Source organism: Hypanus sabinus, chromosome 9 (genome assembly GCF_030144855.1).
Source record: "Hypanus sabinus isolate sHypSab1 chromosome 9, sHypSab1.hap1, whole genome shotgun sequence".
NCBI classification, from domain to species: Eukaryota; Metazoa; Chordata; class Chondrichthyes; order Myliobatiformes; family Dasyatidae; genus Hypanus; species Hypanus sabinus.
Window position 1 is genome coordinate 108295114 of NC_082714.1, and position 12700 is coordinate 108307813.

A 12700-nucleotide genomic window follows, 5' to 3' on the forward strand; every position below is an offset into this window, starting at 1 on the left:
GGAGGAGGACAAGGTGGCGTGGACTATCCGGCAGGCTTATAGGAAAGGTCCCCCTCCATCCTTCGGGCAACTGATTAGAGAGGTGCGAGAGGAAGAGAGAGCGTTGGGGCGGAAAAGGGGCACGGGTCTACGGGAGCAATCCTCAGCGATACAGGAAGTGGTGGCTGAGTGGAGGAATGACAATCCCCCGGGGAGTAGGGAACCCCCTTTGGAGGGGAGGGACAGGGGAGGTACCTACTCTCAGGGGTGATCAGTGCAGTGGATTGGGAGCAGGAGCCGTCCTGGGAGAGGAGGGGCGGCCGGCAGTGTGTGCTTTAACTGTGGGAAAGAGGGGCATTTCAGGCGGGACTGTGGGCGGCCGAGGGTGTGCTATGGCTGTGGAGAGGAGGGTCACTTTAGGTGGGATTGTGAGAGACAAGGAGTCCCGCGGAGGACAAGCCCCCCTATGACTAAAAAGGGAGAGGTGTCAGGAAACTTAGGAGAGGCTCAGTGAGGGAACGGACTGGAGCCTCTGGAGGAACACATTCCCAGAGATCAGCCGGAAGACCACCGGGTGCCCACGCCTCTGTTCCGGATGGGCTGGTAGGACCCCATGCCAGTGTGGGTCTACGGATAGAGGGAATTTACGCAAAAGCCGTTCTTGATACGGGATCGCGGGTGACCTTATTGTACCGGTCTTTCTACAATCAATATCTAAAGCATTTGCCCGTAACACCATTTGACGCCCTGCAGATTTGGGGTGTGAGCGAGGGTGACTACCCGTACGATGGGTACCTATCAGTGAGATTGGAGTTCTCGGAGGGCGATGTGGGAGTGTCGGAAGCTATTGAGACGTTGGTGTTGGTGTGTCCTGACCCGGTGGAAACCGGTGGTGCTGCCCTCCTGGTGGGTACTAACTCCCCAGTTGTGCGACGGCTCCTGGGAGCTTGTAAGGAGAAAGGGGGGGGAAGACTTTCTGGAGACCCTCTCGGTGCATCCAGTGTTTCGAGCAGTGTTCGCAGAAGGGGTTGCCTCCCAAGGGCTGGACCCGGAGTGTAAACGAGGGACGGTGTGGTGTACGCAGGCGAGGCCCAAGGTGATCCGACCAGGGGAGGTAGCACTAGTGATGGGGACCCCCAGATTCCCAGGAGTGCCGACGGGAGAAGCCCTGTTAGTAGACACCCCAGACGATCTTGAAGGGGAGACCCGATTTCCGGCGGGGGCGCTGGTGAGGCCCGAAGTGCAGAGACCAGGGGTGGTACATGCAAGGCGTATAGTTATAAGTGTCAGGAACACCACGGCAAGAGAAATCACCTTTAAGAGGGGAATGCCGCTGGCACATCTGTTCCCAGTGACGGTAATGTCTAACGCACCAGTGAGGACCCCCAACAGGGAGGGATCGGAGCATCAAAGGGAGCTGACCGCTGAAGCCTTTAACTTCGGGGATTCCCCTGTGTCGCCGGAGTGGAAACACCGGCTAGTGGAGAAGATGCTGAAAATGGAAACTGTTTTTTCTCGGGGCGAGTTTGATGTTGGCTGCGCCAAAAGCATTCGCCACACCATCCGGGTGACGGAGGACACCCCGTTCCGAGAGAGATCCCGGCGGCTGGCTCCGGCAGATGTTGAGGACGTGCGACAGCACTTGTGCAAGTTGAAGGAGGCAGGAATCATAGCTGAGTCTCGAAGTCCTTATGCGTCCCCAGTAGTGGTGGCATGAAAGAAGAATGGGCGAGTGCGCATGTGTGTTGACTACAGGACGTTGAATCGGCGAACTGTCCCTGATCAATATACTGTCCCAAGAGTCGAGGATGCGTTGGCCTGCCTGAGCGGTGCGAAGTGGTTCAGTGTGCTGGATTTAAGAAGTGGGCATTACCAGATCCCGATGAGTGCGGCCAATAAAGAGAAGACCGCTTTTATCTGCCCGCTGGGGTTCTTTCCGTTCGAATGAATGCCCCAAGGCATATCGGGAGCCCCAGCCACCTTCCAGAGGCTCATGGAGAGAACTGTGGGGGATATGAATCTGTTGGAGGTGCTGGTGTACCTGGACGATTTGATAGTGTTTGGATCGACTTTGGAGGAACATGAGGAGAGGCTGTTGAAGGTGCTGGACCGGCTTAATGAAGAAGGGTTGAAGCTTTCTCTGGACAAATGCCAGTTCTGCAAGTCGTCGGTTAACTACATTGGCCATATCATTTCGCGAGAGGGAGTGGCTACTGATCCAACCAAGATAGAGGCCGTGACCACCTGGCCGAGACCCCAGAAAGTGGGTGCTCTGCGCTCATTTTTGGGGTTCTGTGGGTATTACCGGCGATTTGTGAAAGGATACGCCAAAGTGTGTCACCCGTTGACTCAGCTGTTGTGTGGCTATCCCCCGGTGGGGTAGAAGAGGACGGGGAACCAGAGGCAGGACGCTGGAGGATACTGGAACCCGGCGGAACCTTTTGGCTCGAGATGGGATAATCAATGTGAAGAGGCGTTCCGATCTTTGAAAAGGGCCCTGACCCAGGCCCCGGTGTTGGCTTTTGCCGATCCCCAGAAGCCATATGTGCTGCACACGGATGCCAGCCAAGAGGGTCTCGGGGCTGTTCTGTACCAGGAGCATGGCAAAGCATTGAGGCCGGTAGCCTTTGTCAGCTGAAGCTTGTCGCCATCGGAGAGAAACTATCCCACTCACAAGTTGGAGTTCCTGGCGCTGAAGTGGGCGGTGGTGGACAAGCTGGGCGGTTACCTGTACGGAGCCAAGTTTGAGGTGAGAACGGATAACAATCCTCTCACCTATATTTTGACTTCGGCGAAGCTGGATGCCACAGGACTTCGGTGGCTGGCGGCAATGTCGGTATATGATTTCAGCCTGAGGTACCGCCCCGGAAGCAAGAATGTCGATGCGGATGCATTGTCTCGTCGGGAGCCGGGGGAGGAGGAGAGGGACGAGGGTGTCCCTGCCCCTGGAGTGAAGGCGATGTGTCAGTTTGTTATCACCGTGAAGGCCGAGGGAAGAGGGAGGCTGGAACGAGCCGTGGACCATTTGGGGGTTTTTGACGACGCCATACCCCTAGTTTACTGTGACCTGACCGCTCTGGGGACTAAACAGTTGCTGGAACTGAGTCCGGGGGAAGTGGCAACTGCTCAGCAAAATGACCCGGGCATTGGCACAGTGTGGAGAGTGGTCGAGAAGGGGGATGGGGCGTTGGCTGAGAAGGCGAAACACCCATGCGTGCCTCTGTTGTTGAAGGAGTGATCTCGGTTGAAGTTAAAGAACAAAATCTTGTACCGGGTACGCCTCCGGACCAACCCCGCTGTTGGCAACTGGTCCTGCCAGAGGAGTATCGCCAGGCTGTACTCCAGGCCTTACATGATGATTCTGGACATTTGGGGGGTGGAAAAGACATATGGATTACTCAAAGACTGGTTCTACTGGCCCCGGATGAGGGGGGACGTCGAAGAATACTGTAGGGGATGCCGTCGTTGCATCCAGAGGAAGACCCTGCCAGCGTTGGCGGCTCCACTGTCGCACTTGCAGAGTGCGGGACCTCTGGACCTGGTATGTATGGATTTCCTGTCGATTGAGCCTGACACCAGCAACACCGCGAATGTATTAGTCATCACCGATCATTACATTCGCTATGCTCAGGCATTTCCCACCAAGGATCAGAAGGCGACGACAGTGGCGAAGGTGTTATGGGAGAAGTATTTTGTGCATTACGGCCTTCCCAGGCGAATCCATAGTGATCAGGGGCGGGACTTTGAGAGCCGCCTTATCCAGGAATTACTGACTATGCTTGGGGTTGAGAAATCCAGGACTACCCCTTACCACCCACAGGGAGACCCTCAGACAGAGAGATTCAACAGGACACTGTTGGATATGCTCGGGACGCTGGAGATTGGGCAGAAAAGCAGGTGGAGTCGTCATATTGAACAATTGGTTCACTGTTACAATTGTACTCGCAATGAGGCTACAGGGTATTCACCCTATTATCTGATGTTCGGGCGGGAAGCAAGGTTGCCCATTGACGTGTGTTTTGGAGGTGGAGTGGATGAATTTCCCGGGAAGTCCCATCTAAAGTACGTGTCCGACATGAAGAGGGAGTTACAGCGGGCGTACGAGTTGGCCGAGGCGGCGGCTACCAAACAAAATCAGAAGAATAAGATGCGGTATGATCGAAAGGTGAAGTTTGTACAATTATTGCCGGGCAACCGGGTCCTTTTACGGAATTTGGGACTCCCTGGTAAGCACAAGTTGGCAGATCGATGGGCGGTCAGCCCCTATGTAATAGAGAGCCAGATGCCGAACCCGCCCGTTTACCGGGTGAAACCCGAGGATGGGAAAGGGCCTATCAAGGTACTCCATAGGAATCACCTGCTGCCACTGGGTCAAGCGGTGCAGGTGGATAAGGAGCCCGAGTGGGAGGTTACGCCCAGTACAAGGACTCTGCGAGGGCGCGGAGAACGGGAAGAGCCCGCTGCTGAAGAGCGGGGACAGGTCCCTCACCCGGGAATGGCTACCGATTCAGGGGAGGATGACTCAGATGTGTGGGCCCTGTTCCCATTCGCTGGTGCTCCAGTACCAGGAGAGGAGGCTCCTGGCCCTTCCCATACTGAATTGGGTGAGAGGAGGGAAGGTCTTGAGGGTCAGATGGAGAGGCAGCCTACATTGATGGGAGAGAGGGTGGAACCCGAGCGTGAGCCGGAGAGATCTCAGGTGAGGGAGGACCCCTGTGAGGAAGGGGGTGCGGGTCTGTCAGGTAGACCTGGGGTGTCCGAGACAGTGGGTTCGCAGGTGACGAGGGAGCCCAGTGGGGCAGAAGGGGTATGGAGATCTCAGAGGATTAGGCGCCCCCCGGAGCGGTTGACATATGTGGTACCGGGAGAACCGAGTGTGATTTCTACTGCTCTGGGTAGTTATGTCACTGCTTTCTGCACCTGGGTTGGGTTTTGTGTGTTGCAAGAAGCTTTGGGGACCTCTAGTAATGCCATGAGGGCATGACATTTGCTGGTGGGGAGAGAATATACAATGTCCTGGGTATGTTACTCAAAATGGCCTCTTTGGTTTGTTACAAGTAGGAATGTTTCTTTGTCGGATAAGTGTTTCTCTCGCCGTTGTTTCACTTTAGAATGGCTGATATGGTAATTGTATTCATTTGTTAATCAATGGGGAATGTCATTGCGTCTTGTGATGCTGGGAACTTGGGGGAGGGGTTTTCGCGGGTTTTTTTGGAGAGGCCGGGGAAGACGCTGAGGAAGGTGGACGTGTGCTGGACTGCTCGTAAGACCACCGGGGTGGCCCCAGGTGCTACGGCCGGATGGGTCGATTGGTTCGTTGATTGAGCTCCAACGAGTGCACTAAACAGACTGAACTTTGATAAGTTGGCGCCTTTTGTTTTTTTCCTTGTGATATATATATATATATATATATATATATATATATATATATATATTGTATTGCCTACTATTTTTTTTAATTTTAGTAAACTCTTTAAAGTGTATTTCATAACGGTATTTGTTGTGGGTTTGATACTGTTGGCGGGCGCGAGGCATTAACTCGATTCTCACAGCACCTGCGTGTACGGGAGGTGGGTTGGAGAGTGGCTGGATCTCCTTTTTCCCCTAGACATATACCAGCCTGTGGGTAAGGGTTACATATACATAAAAGCTCAGGACACTTCAGAGTCTGGAGTTGGTAGAATAGCGCCAAGGGGAATGGGTGTGTTTTATCTGGGCGCTCGTCTCCTTCCACAATCTGAAGACATACCGGGTACATTAACTGCCCTGTGAGTAGGTTAGGGTTTTGGGGTTGTGGGGTTGCTGGTGTGGTGTGACTAAGGACCAGAAGGACCTACTCCACCCTGTATTGCTAAATCAGTAAAATAAATTATCAGAATTTACAATAAATATAAATTAGTGGTGCAAAAATAATGAGCTTGTGCTCAAATGTTGTTTCATTGTTCATTCATCCAAACACTTCCCACATCCCCTTTCCTGCCCCTCCTCCTACCAGACCACTTCCACAGCATTCAATAAAGAGTAAGCCCAAGAGACTCCCTCAGTACCGAGCTAGGCCAAAAAACTTGTGTTTGCACGCAGTTCTTTGGAGTGGACATGTACCATCAGCCTCCTGAAAGCTGCTTTGGGAACGGAACACGATCTTTCTGCTGGATGGGACTGCGTTTACAGTTTGGCGCATGGTTCTGACATGGGGCAACTTGGAGCACGCCCCATTCATCCACTGAAATCTGGCCCCGCGGATCCCCAGGTCAAGTCACAGCCTACTCTCAGCCAATGGCTGCACACATTAGTTCTCCCACATCTCAGGACATCCAGCGACTGCACTGGAGAATGGACTAGGGCGCAGAGAACATCTTCTGTTCCTGACAGATAACACACCAGGCACAGAAGTGGTCAACTCCCTTCGACAGCTATTAGCCACGGCAGACGGGGAGCAGGACAAGGCTTTTACTTCACTCTTACAAATTGTGCAAGCTCCCACCTTTATTACTTTTGCAACTAGGCAGCTGGTTTGAGCTGCGTCTGATTTCACAAACAGCAGCAAACTGTTTGAATTCTTCCCACCCCCACCCCGACCTCCTCATTTTTCTTCCCTTTTATAAGCAAACACTGAGGCAAAGTCTCGTCAAAGCCCTTCAAAACAGCAAGAACCTGAGATAGCAACAGCTGGGATCTTACTGTGCTTAACACAACCATGCTCTTGTATTCAACAGACCAAACTCTCGTCTTGCTCCTGGCGTTGGGAAGCAGGTACAGGAGCCTTGGATCCCACACCACCAGGTTCAGGTACAGTTACTACCCTACAACCATCAGGCTCCTGAACCATCTCAACTCCGAACTGACTCCACAGCCCTATGGACTCACTTTCAAGGACACTATAAATCATGTTCTCAGTATTATTTATCACTATCGCATGTTCTTTTTTGTATTTGCCCAGATTGTCTTCTTTTGCACATTGGCCACTTATCAGTCTGTGAGCAATTTTTCATTGGTTCTATTGCATTTCTTTGTTCTAGACTGAATGCCCGCAATAAAGTGAAACTCCGGGTAGTAGAGTATGTGCTGACATATATATGTACTTTGATAATAAATTTATTTTAAACTCTGACCACTACCTCTCCCCCCCCCACCCCCACCACACACACAAATTACAACAGCAGAGTCAGGTGCAGCAAGGAGCTCGAGTGAATATTCCGTCCTACCAGAAACGAAAAATTTACGCCAGCCCTTTCTGCAGCAGGGTCCCTTCGGAAAAGAAGATACCACTGCATCTGAGGTGTGGGGTTACCCCTGCACTGGGCAATGAGCACTCTAGAAGTGCTCATTTCCCAGCCCTATATAGATCATTTCGGTTTTTGTGGCAGAGAGGGGGAAAAAATGTTTGTGTCCTGTCTAATCTTTGGCCCCAGGAACCATTTAAATTCCAAGTGTTAAACAGATGAATGAATGATAAAGGAAAAACAGAGTCAGCCTGGCATCTGCTGATACTGAACTCAAACATTTCAAACACAGAACAAACCAGCAACAACATTCCTTTGTGTGGGTGACTTAAGTGTCTCAGTGGTAAAAGCTGACAGTGCTGGTCAGGTGAGTGCCGGGGGGGGGGGGGGGAGTGGAAGGGAGGCAACACACTACAGGTGCTAGACATCTGAAATAAAACCCAGAGAGGGCTGGAAACACTCTGCAAGTCAGGCAGCTTCTGTGGGGAGAGGAAGGGAGTTAACATTGCAGGTGAGAGTTTTCTTGTGCAAATTCTCAGATGGACCCAGACTCAAGATTGTTTAATGTCATTTCTAGTACACAAGTGTGAAGGAGAACAAAATAATTGTTACTCCGGATCTGTGTGTGTGTGTGTGTGTGTGTGTGTGTGTGTGTGTGTGTGTGTGTGTGTGTGTGTGTGTGTGTGTGTGTGCGCGTGCGCGTGCGCGTGTGTAGTTAACTAGAAAACAAACAGATCCCACCACCCCCCCAGCTACCAACACCGACCAATCTCAGCCACTCCAGCTAACCCTGCCTCTCCCTCTACATTAATGCAAAACCCTGCCACTTCTGGGCTCATCTCACTTCTATGGAGCTGCTGTCACAACAGGAGATTGTCAGAGCCTCTACAGAAAAGGGTGCATTTCTTCAGAGAGATTGGAACATAAGAGCATAGAACATTACAGGCCCTTCAGCCCACAATGTTGTGCTGACCACGTAACCCACTCTAGAGACTGCCAAGAATTTCCGTAGTGCATAGCCCTCTATTTTACTAAGCTCCATTTACCTATCCAAGAGGCTCTTAAAAGATCCTATTGTATCCTCCTCCACCTTCACCAGCAGCAGTGCATTCCACTCTGTGTGAAAAACTTACTCCTTACATCCCCTCTATAGCATTTTCCAAGCACCTTAAAACTATGCCCCCTCGTGTTAGCCATTTCAGCCCTGGGAAAATCCTCTGACTATCCACATGATCAATGCCTCTCATCATCTTATACACCTCTATCAGGTCACCTCTCATCCTCCGTCACTCCAAGGAGAAAAGGCCAAGTTCACTCAACCTATTCTCATAAGGCACACCCTCCAGTCCAGGCAACATCCTTGTAAATCTCCTCTGCACTCTCTCTATAGTGTCCGCATTCTTCCTGTAATGAGATGACCAGAACTGAACACAGTACTCCAAGTGGGGACTGACTTGGAGATGAAGTAATGGTCTCATTCTGTCTGTGTTCCACTGCCCTCAGCCAACATGCCTGAATGAGAAACAGGAAATGCTGGAAATACTCACCAATACTAGCTCTCGTTTCTTTCTCCACAGATGCTGCCTGACCAGCTGAGTGTTTCCAGCATTTCCTGTTTCCATTTCAGATTTCCAGCAACTGTTGTTTCTTTTTATGTTTATGCAAATCTGAATAATCTAAATCGGTTCTATAGAACTCTGGTAAGACCCCATTTGGAATATTGAGTTCAGTTCTGGTCTCCTCATTATAGGGAGATGTGGAAGCTTTAGAGAGGGTGCAGAGCAGATTTACCAGGATGCTGCCTGGACTAGAAAGAGGATAGGCTGAGTGAGGTGAGGCTTTTCCTCTTTAGAGTGAAGGAGAATGAGAGGCATCTTGATAGTGGTGATAATAGGACAGCCAGGAACTTTTTCCAAGGGCAGAAATGAATAATGCAAAGGAGCATAATTTTAAGGTGACTGGAGGGAAGTATGGGGGGGGGGGGGTTGTCAGGGGTAGGGTTTTGTTTACACAGAGAGTGGTGGGTGCATTGTACACTGGGCCGGGGTGCTAGTAAAGGCAGATACATTAAGGATGTTTAAGAGGCTCGTAGATAGGCACATGGATGATAGAAAATTGGAAGGCTGTGCGGAAAGGTTTAGCTTGATCTTGGAGTAGGTTAAAAGGTATGTACAACATCATGGGCCGAAGGGCCTGTACTGTGCTGTAACATTATATATTCCATGTTCTAAATGGTCATAGGAAAACTATGAACATACGAACAGTCAGACCCCTCTCTTCTTCCCAGACTCTCCATGCACCTCCCTGACCCTCCCTCCATCTCACTGCCCCCAGCCCCAGAGCCAGTCATTTCTCAGTGGCCTTTTGTCACACACCATTTGGGGCAATGCACCCTGTCTGCCTCTCAGAACTGAGAGAGGCACCACATTCTGGATGAGCCTCAGCCAGCAAGATGCTGGACACCCAATATCCAAGAGGGCGGGAACAACCAGTTGCTCAGGTCATAGGCCCCTGGGTGATGAGGGAAGTTAGACACCACCCTTCCCCAACTCACTGGCATGTGGAACTCAGCACAGTCTACACTCCTGCCAGGATCGCCCAACATTACCCAGGGCTGGTACCAATGGGAAATGATGCCCAGCTACCACTGGCCAAACCACACTGCCCACTGAGAACCTGCTACCCAGCCAACACTGGCCAAACCACACTGCCCACTGAGAACCTGCTACCCAGCCAACACTGGCCAAACCACACTGCCCACTGAGAACCTGCTACCCAGCCAACACTGGCCAAACCACACTGCCCACTGAGAACCTGCTACCCAGCCAACACTGGCCAACCACACTGCCCACTGAGAACCTGCTACCCAGCCAACACTGGCCAAACCACACTGCCCACTGAGAACCTGCTACCCAGCCAACACTGGCCAAACCACACTGCCCACTGAGAACCTGCTACCCAGCCAACACTGGCCAAACCACACTGCCCACTGAGAACCTGCTACCCAGCCAACACTGGCCAAACCACACTGCCCACTGAGAACCTGCTACCCAGCTACCACTGGCCAAACCACATTGCCTACTGAGAACCTGCTACCCAGCCAACACTGGCCAAACCACACTGCCCACTGAGAACCTGCTACCCAGCCAACACTGGCCAAACCACACTGCCCACTGAGAACCTGCTACCCAGCCAACACTGGCCAAACCACACTGCCCACTGAGAACCTGCTAGCCAGCCAACACTGGCCACTGGCACATAGGAAGCTGTTTTGGGTTACCATTAGCCACCTGAGCCAGTGGGGAACTGCCGCCCAGTGGTGGACACTGGCACCAGGGGGAGTCCATCATCAGCCACCTCTGGGCACTGGCACCTGCTTTGTGGTCACAGTTCCCAAAGTAGGGGCCACCCTATCCACTCTCATCCCTGTGCCACTCCAGAGCAGATCCACTCCCTGCCCCCATTCCTACAGACCCTACCTCTCATCCCCAGCCTATTCCCCCTCCCAGCCAATCCCCCAAAACCTCCTCCCTAACCCTTACCCCTAGCGGTGTCTCTTCCTGCCTCTTTGCCTTGCCCCAGTCCTACCTTCGACCTTTGACCAATGCCCACTCTCATCCTCTCTCCAGTATCCTCTCTAACTCCTTCCTCTACCCCGACCCTTACCACCTGTCTGCCCCTCCAATTCTGCCCCACCCCCACTCCTTCAGAACTGATTATTGTCACATGTTGGTGGACCATCCGGACACATCACTCAGTAAGGAAGCACAGTAAGGCGGTATAATGTGGGGGAGGGGTACTGAATTCAGATCATTGGGTTCCAATTCCCAAAAAAAGACAGTGCAGGCAGATAAATAAGCTGCAGGACTATTAGGGGGTAAACAGAGTACGGGCTTATTTTTTATCATGCCAGAGGTTTAAGGGTTTTATAGCAGCTCCTTGCCCTCTTCCAGCCCAGTGGGGCAGAGTCCCCACTCTCCGCCCACAGACACACACGGTGAACCGGGGCTCTCTCCACCCTGGGGACAGGGCAATTGACAGATGGTGTGAAGTGGAATGAAAATACCGACGGCGCGGGGATTAAAAAGCAGCCGCACTAAACCACGTCAGGTCAGCAAAGAGCAAGATAGCAACGCTTTAATTTGTAACCATTGGATTGAGAACGGCTTAAATATGGCTCGTGCGTAAATAAACCTCCGCAATTTTTTCTAAATGAGCGAGTGAGGCTGGTGCAGTCGGGAGCGCAAGGAGCCGGGGACGAGGACGAGGACGAGCACCTGTTGTCCGCTAGTTCAAGCGTTTCCTTCAAGAGCAGGAATTCGCTCAAAACACACCACACCGCGTCGGTTGAGAACTTCTGCTTTTAACAGCAGTGAAAAGAGGAAGGCTCGGTTCTCAGCGGGACTGCAGGTGCGGCGTGAAGGGAGGGGGTGCTCAGCTGGAACCGGCGGCAAAACGGGGGGGGGGGAAGGGGAAGCTTAGTGAATCAGCCTGGCATTTCCCCCTCACACCCTAAACTGGAATATCACCCCGATCGATCCTTAGCGTTTTGAACCATCCAGATGGTTTATTATTGCCCCCCAGACACCCCCCCCCCCACCTTTTTTTGGGCCACTGGCCTCTAATCCTCTAATTGCCCTTGTCGTGAGGGTCGAGTACTGAACATATCTCGTCACCCTGGGGTACAATTTTATTCCCCCTCTTCACCCCTTGGATCCAGGTTTATTTAATCACACTCTCCTGGACCCTAAAATGTCCATTCACACCCTCCCCCCACCCAGGATTCGTGGCAATTTATTTACCCCTACCCCGGACCCTGACAGGCGGAGATCGCCGCGCTCTCCCCGGGACTTACGAAGCCGTATCCGCGGGATTTGCCGGTCTGCCGGTCAGTGATCACCACCGCCTCCTCGATGTCCCCGAACACCTCGAAGTATCTCCGCAAGGACGCGTCGGTCGTGTGGTAGGGCAAGCCGCCCACGAAGATCTTGGTGAAGGTAGTGTCCTTCTGCAGGGTGTGCATGCTGCCAGGGGCTGGAGAAGGCGGCTGGTGACGGGGGACAGCGGACTGTCCATGCAGACACACACCAGACAGCACTCGCCTGCTGCCAGCCGCCGACGCCGTCCTTTTAGTACGAGCCCGCCCCCTCGGCCCCTCCTCGCAGCGGCTCCATTGGACCGGGCTGAACCCGCCCTCGCTCCCCGGGGACTCGCAGAGCCTGCGGGCGTGTAGTACGCTCAGTCGCAGGATCCGTACCTAAAGTAGGGTGTCTCCAGGCTTGGCCCTTGCTGAAGCCCAGCACAAAGGCAACGTAACTGCGGGGCACCCCGGCACCCGCCCCCCGCCCCTGCCCAGAATCTACCACTTGGGACACAAGCAGATGCTGGAAATCTTGAGCAACACACAAGGAAAAGTCCTCCAGTATATTGGGCCACAATGTCCTGGAGGACAGTGCTCTGCGAGTATTACTTGTAATTGTCAGCGTGCTGGAAATCGG

At 52.6% G+C, this 12700-nt stretch overlaps 1 protein-coding gene across 1 annotated transcript in view; it reads right to left on the reverse strand.

Annotated features, from left to right (window-relative positions):
* LOC132399711 (RNA-binding protein 38-like) overlaps positions 1-12341 on the reverse strand; it is a 55499-nt gene extending 43158 nt beyond the window's left edge. Inside the window, exon 1 of the mRNA XM_059980389.1 lies at positions 12058-12341. Coding sequence (XP_059836372.1) covers positions 12058-12225 — 168 coding nt within the window. The 5' untranslated portion in view covers positions 12226-12341. The remainder of the gene's footprint in view (positions 1-12057) is intronic.
* Between the last annotated feature and the right edge of the window lie 359 nt (positions 12342-12700).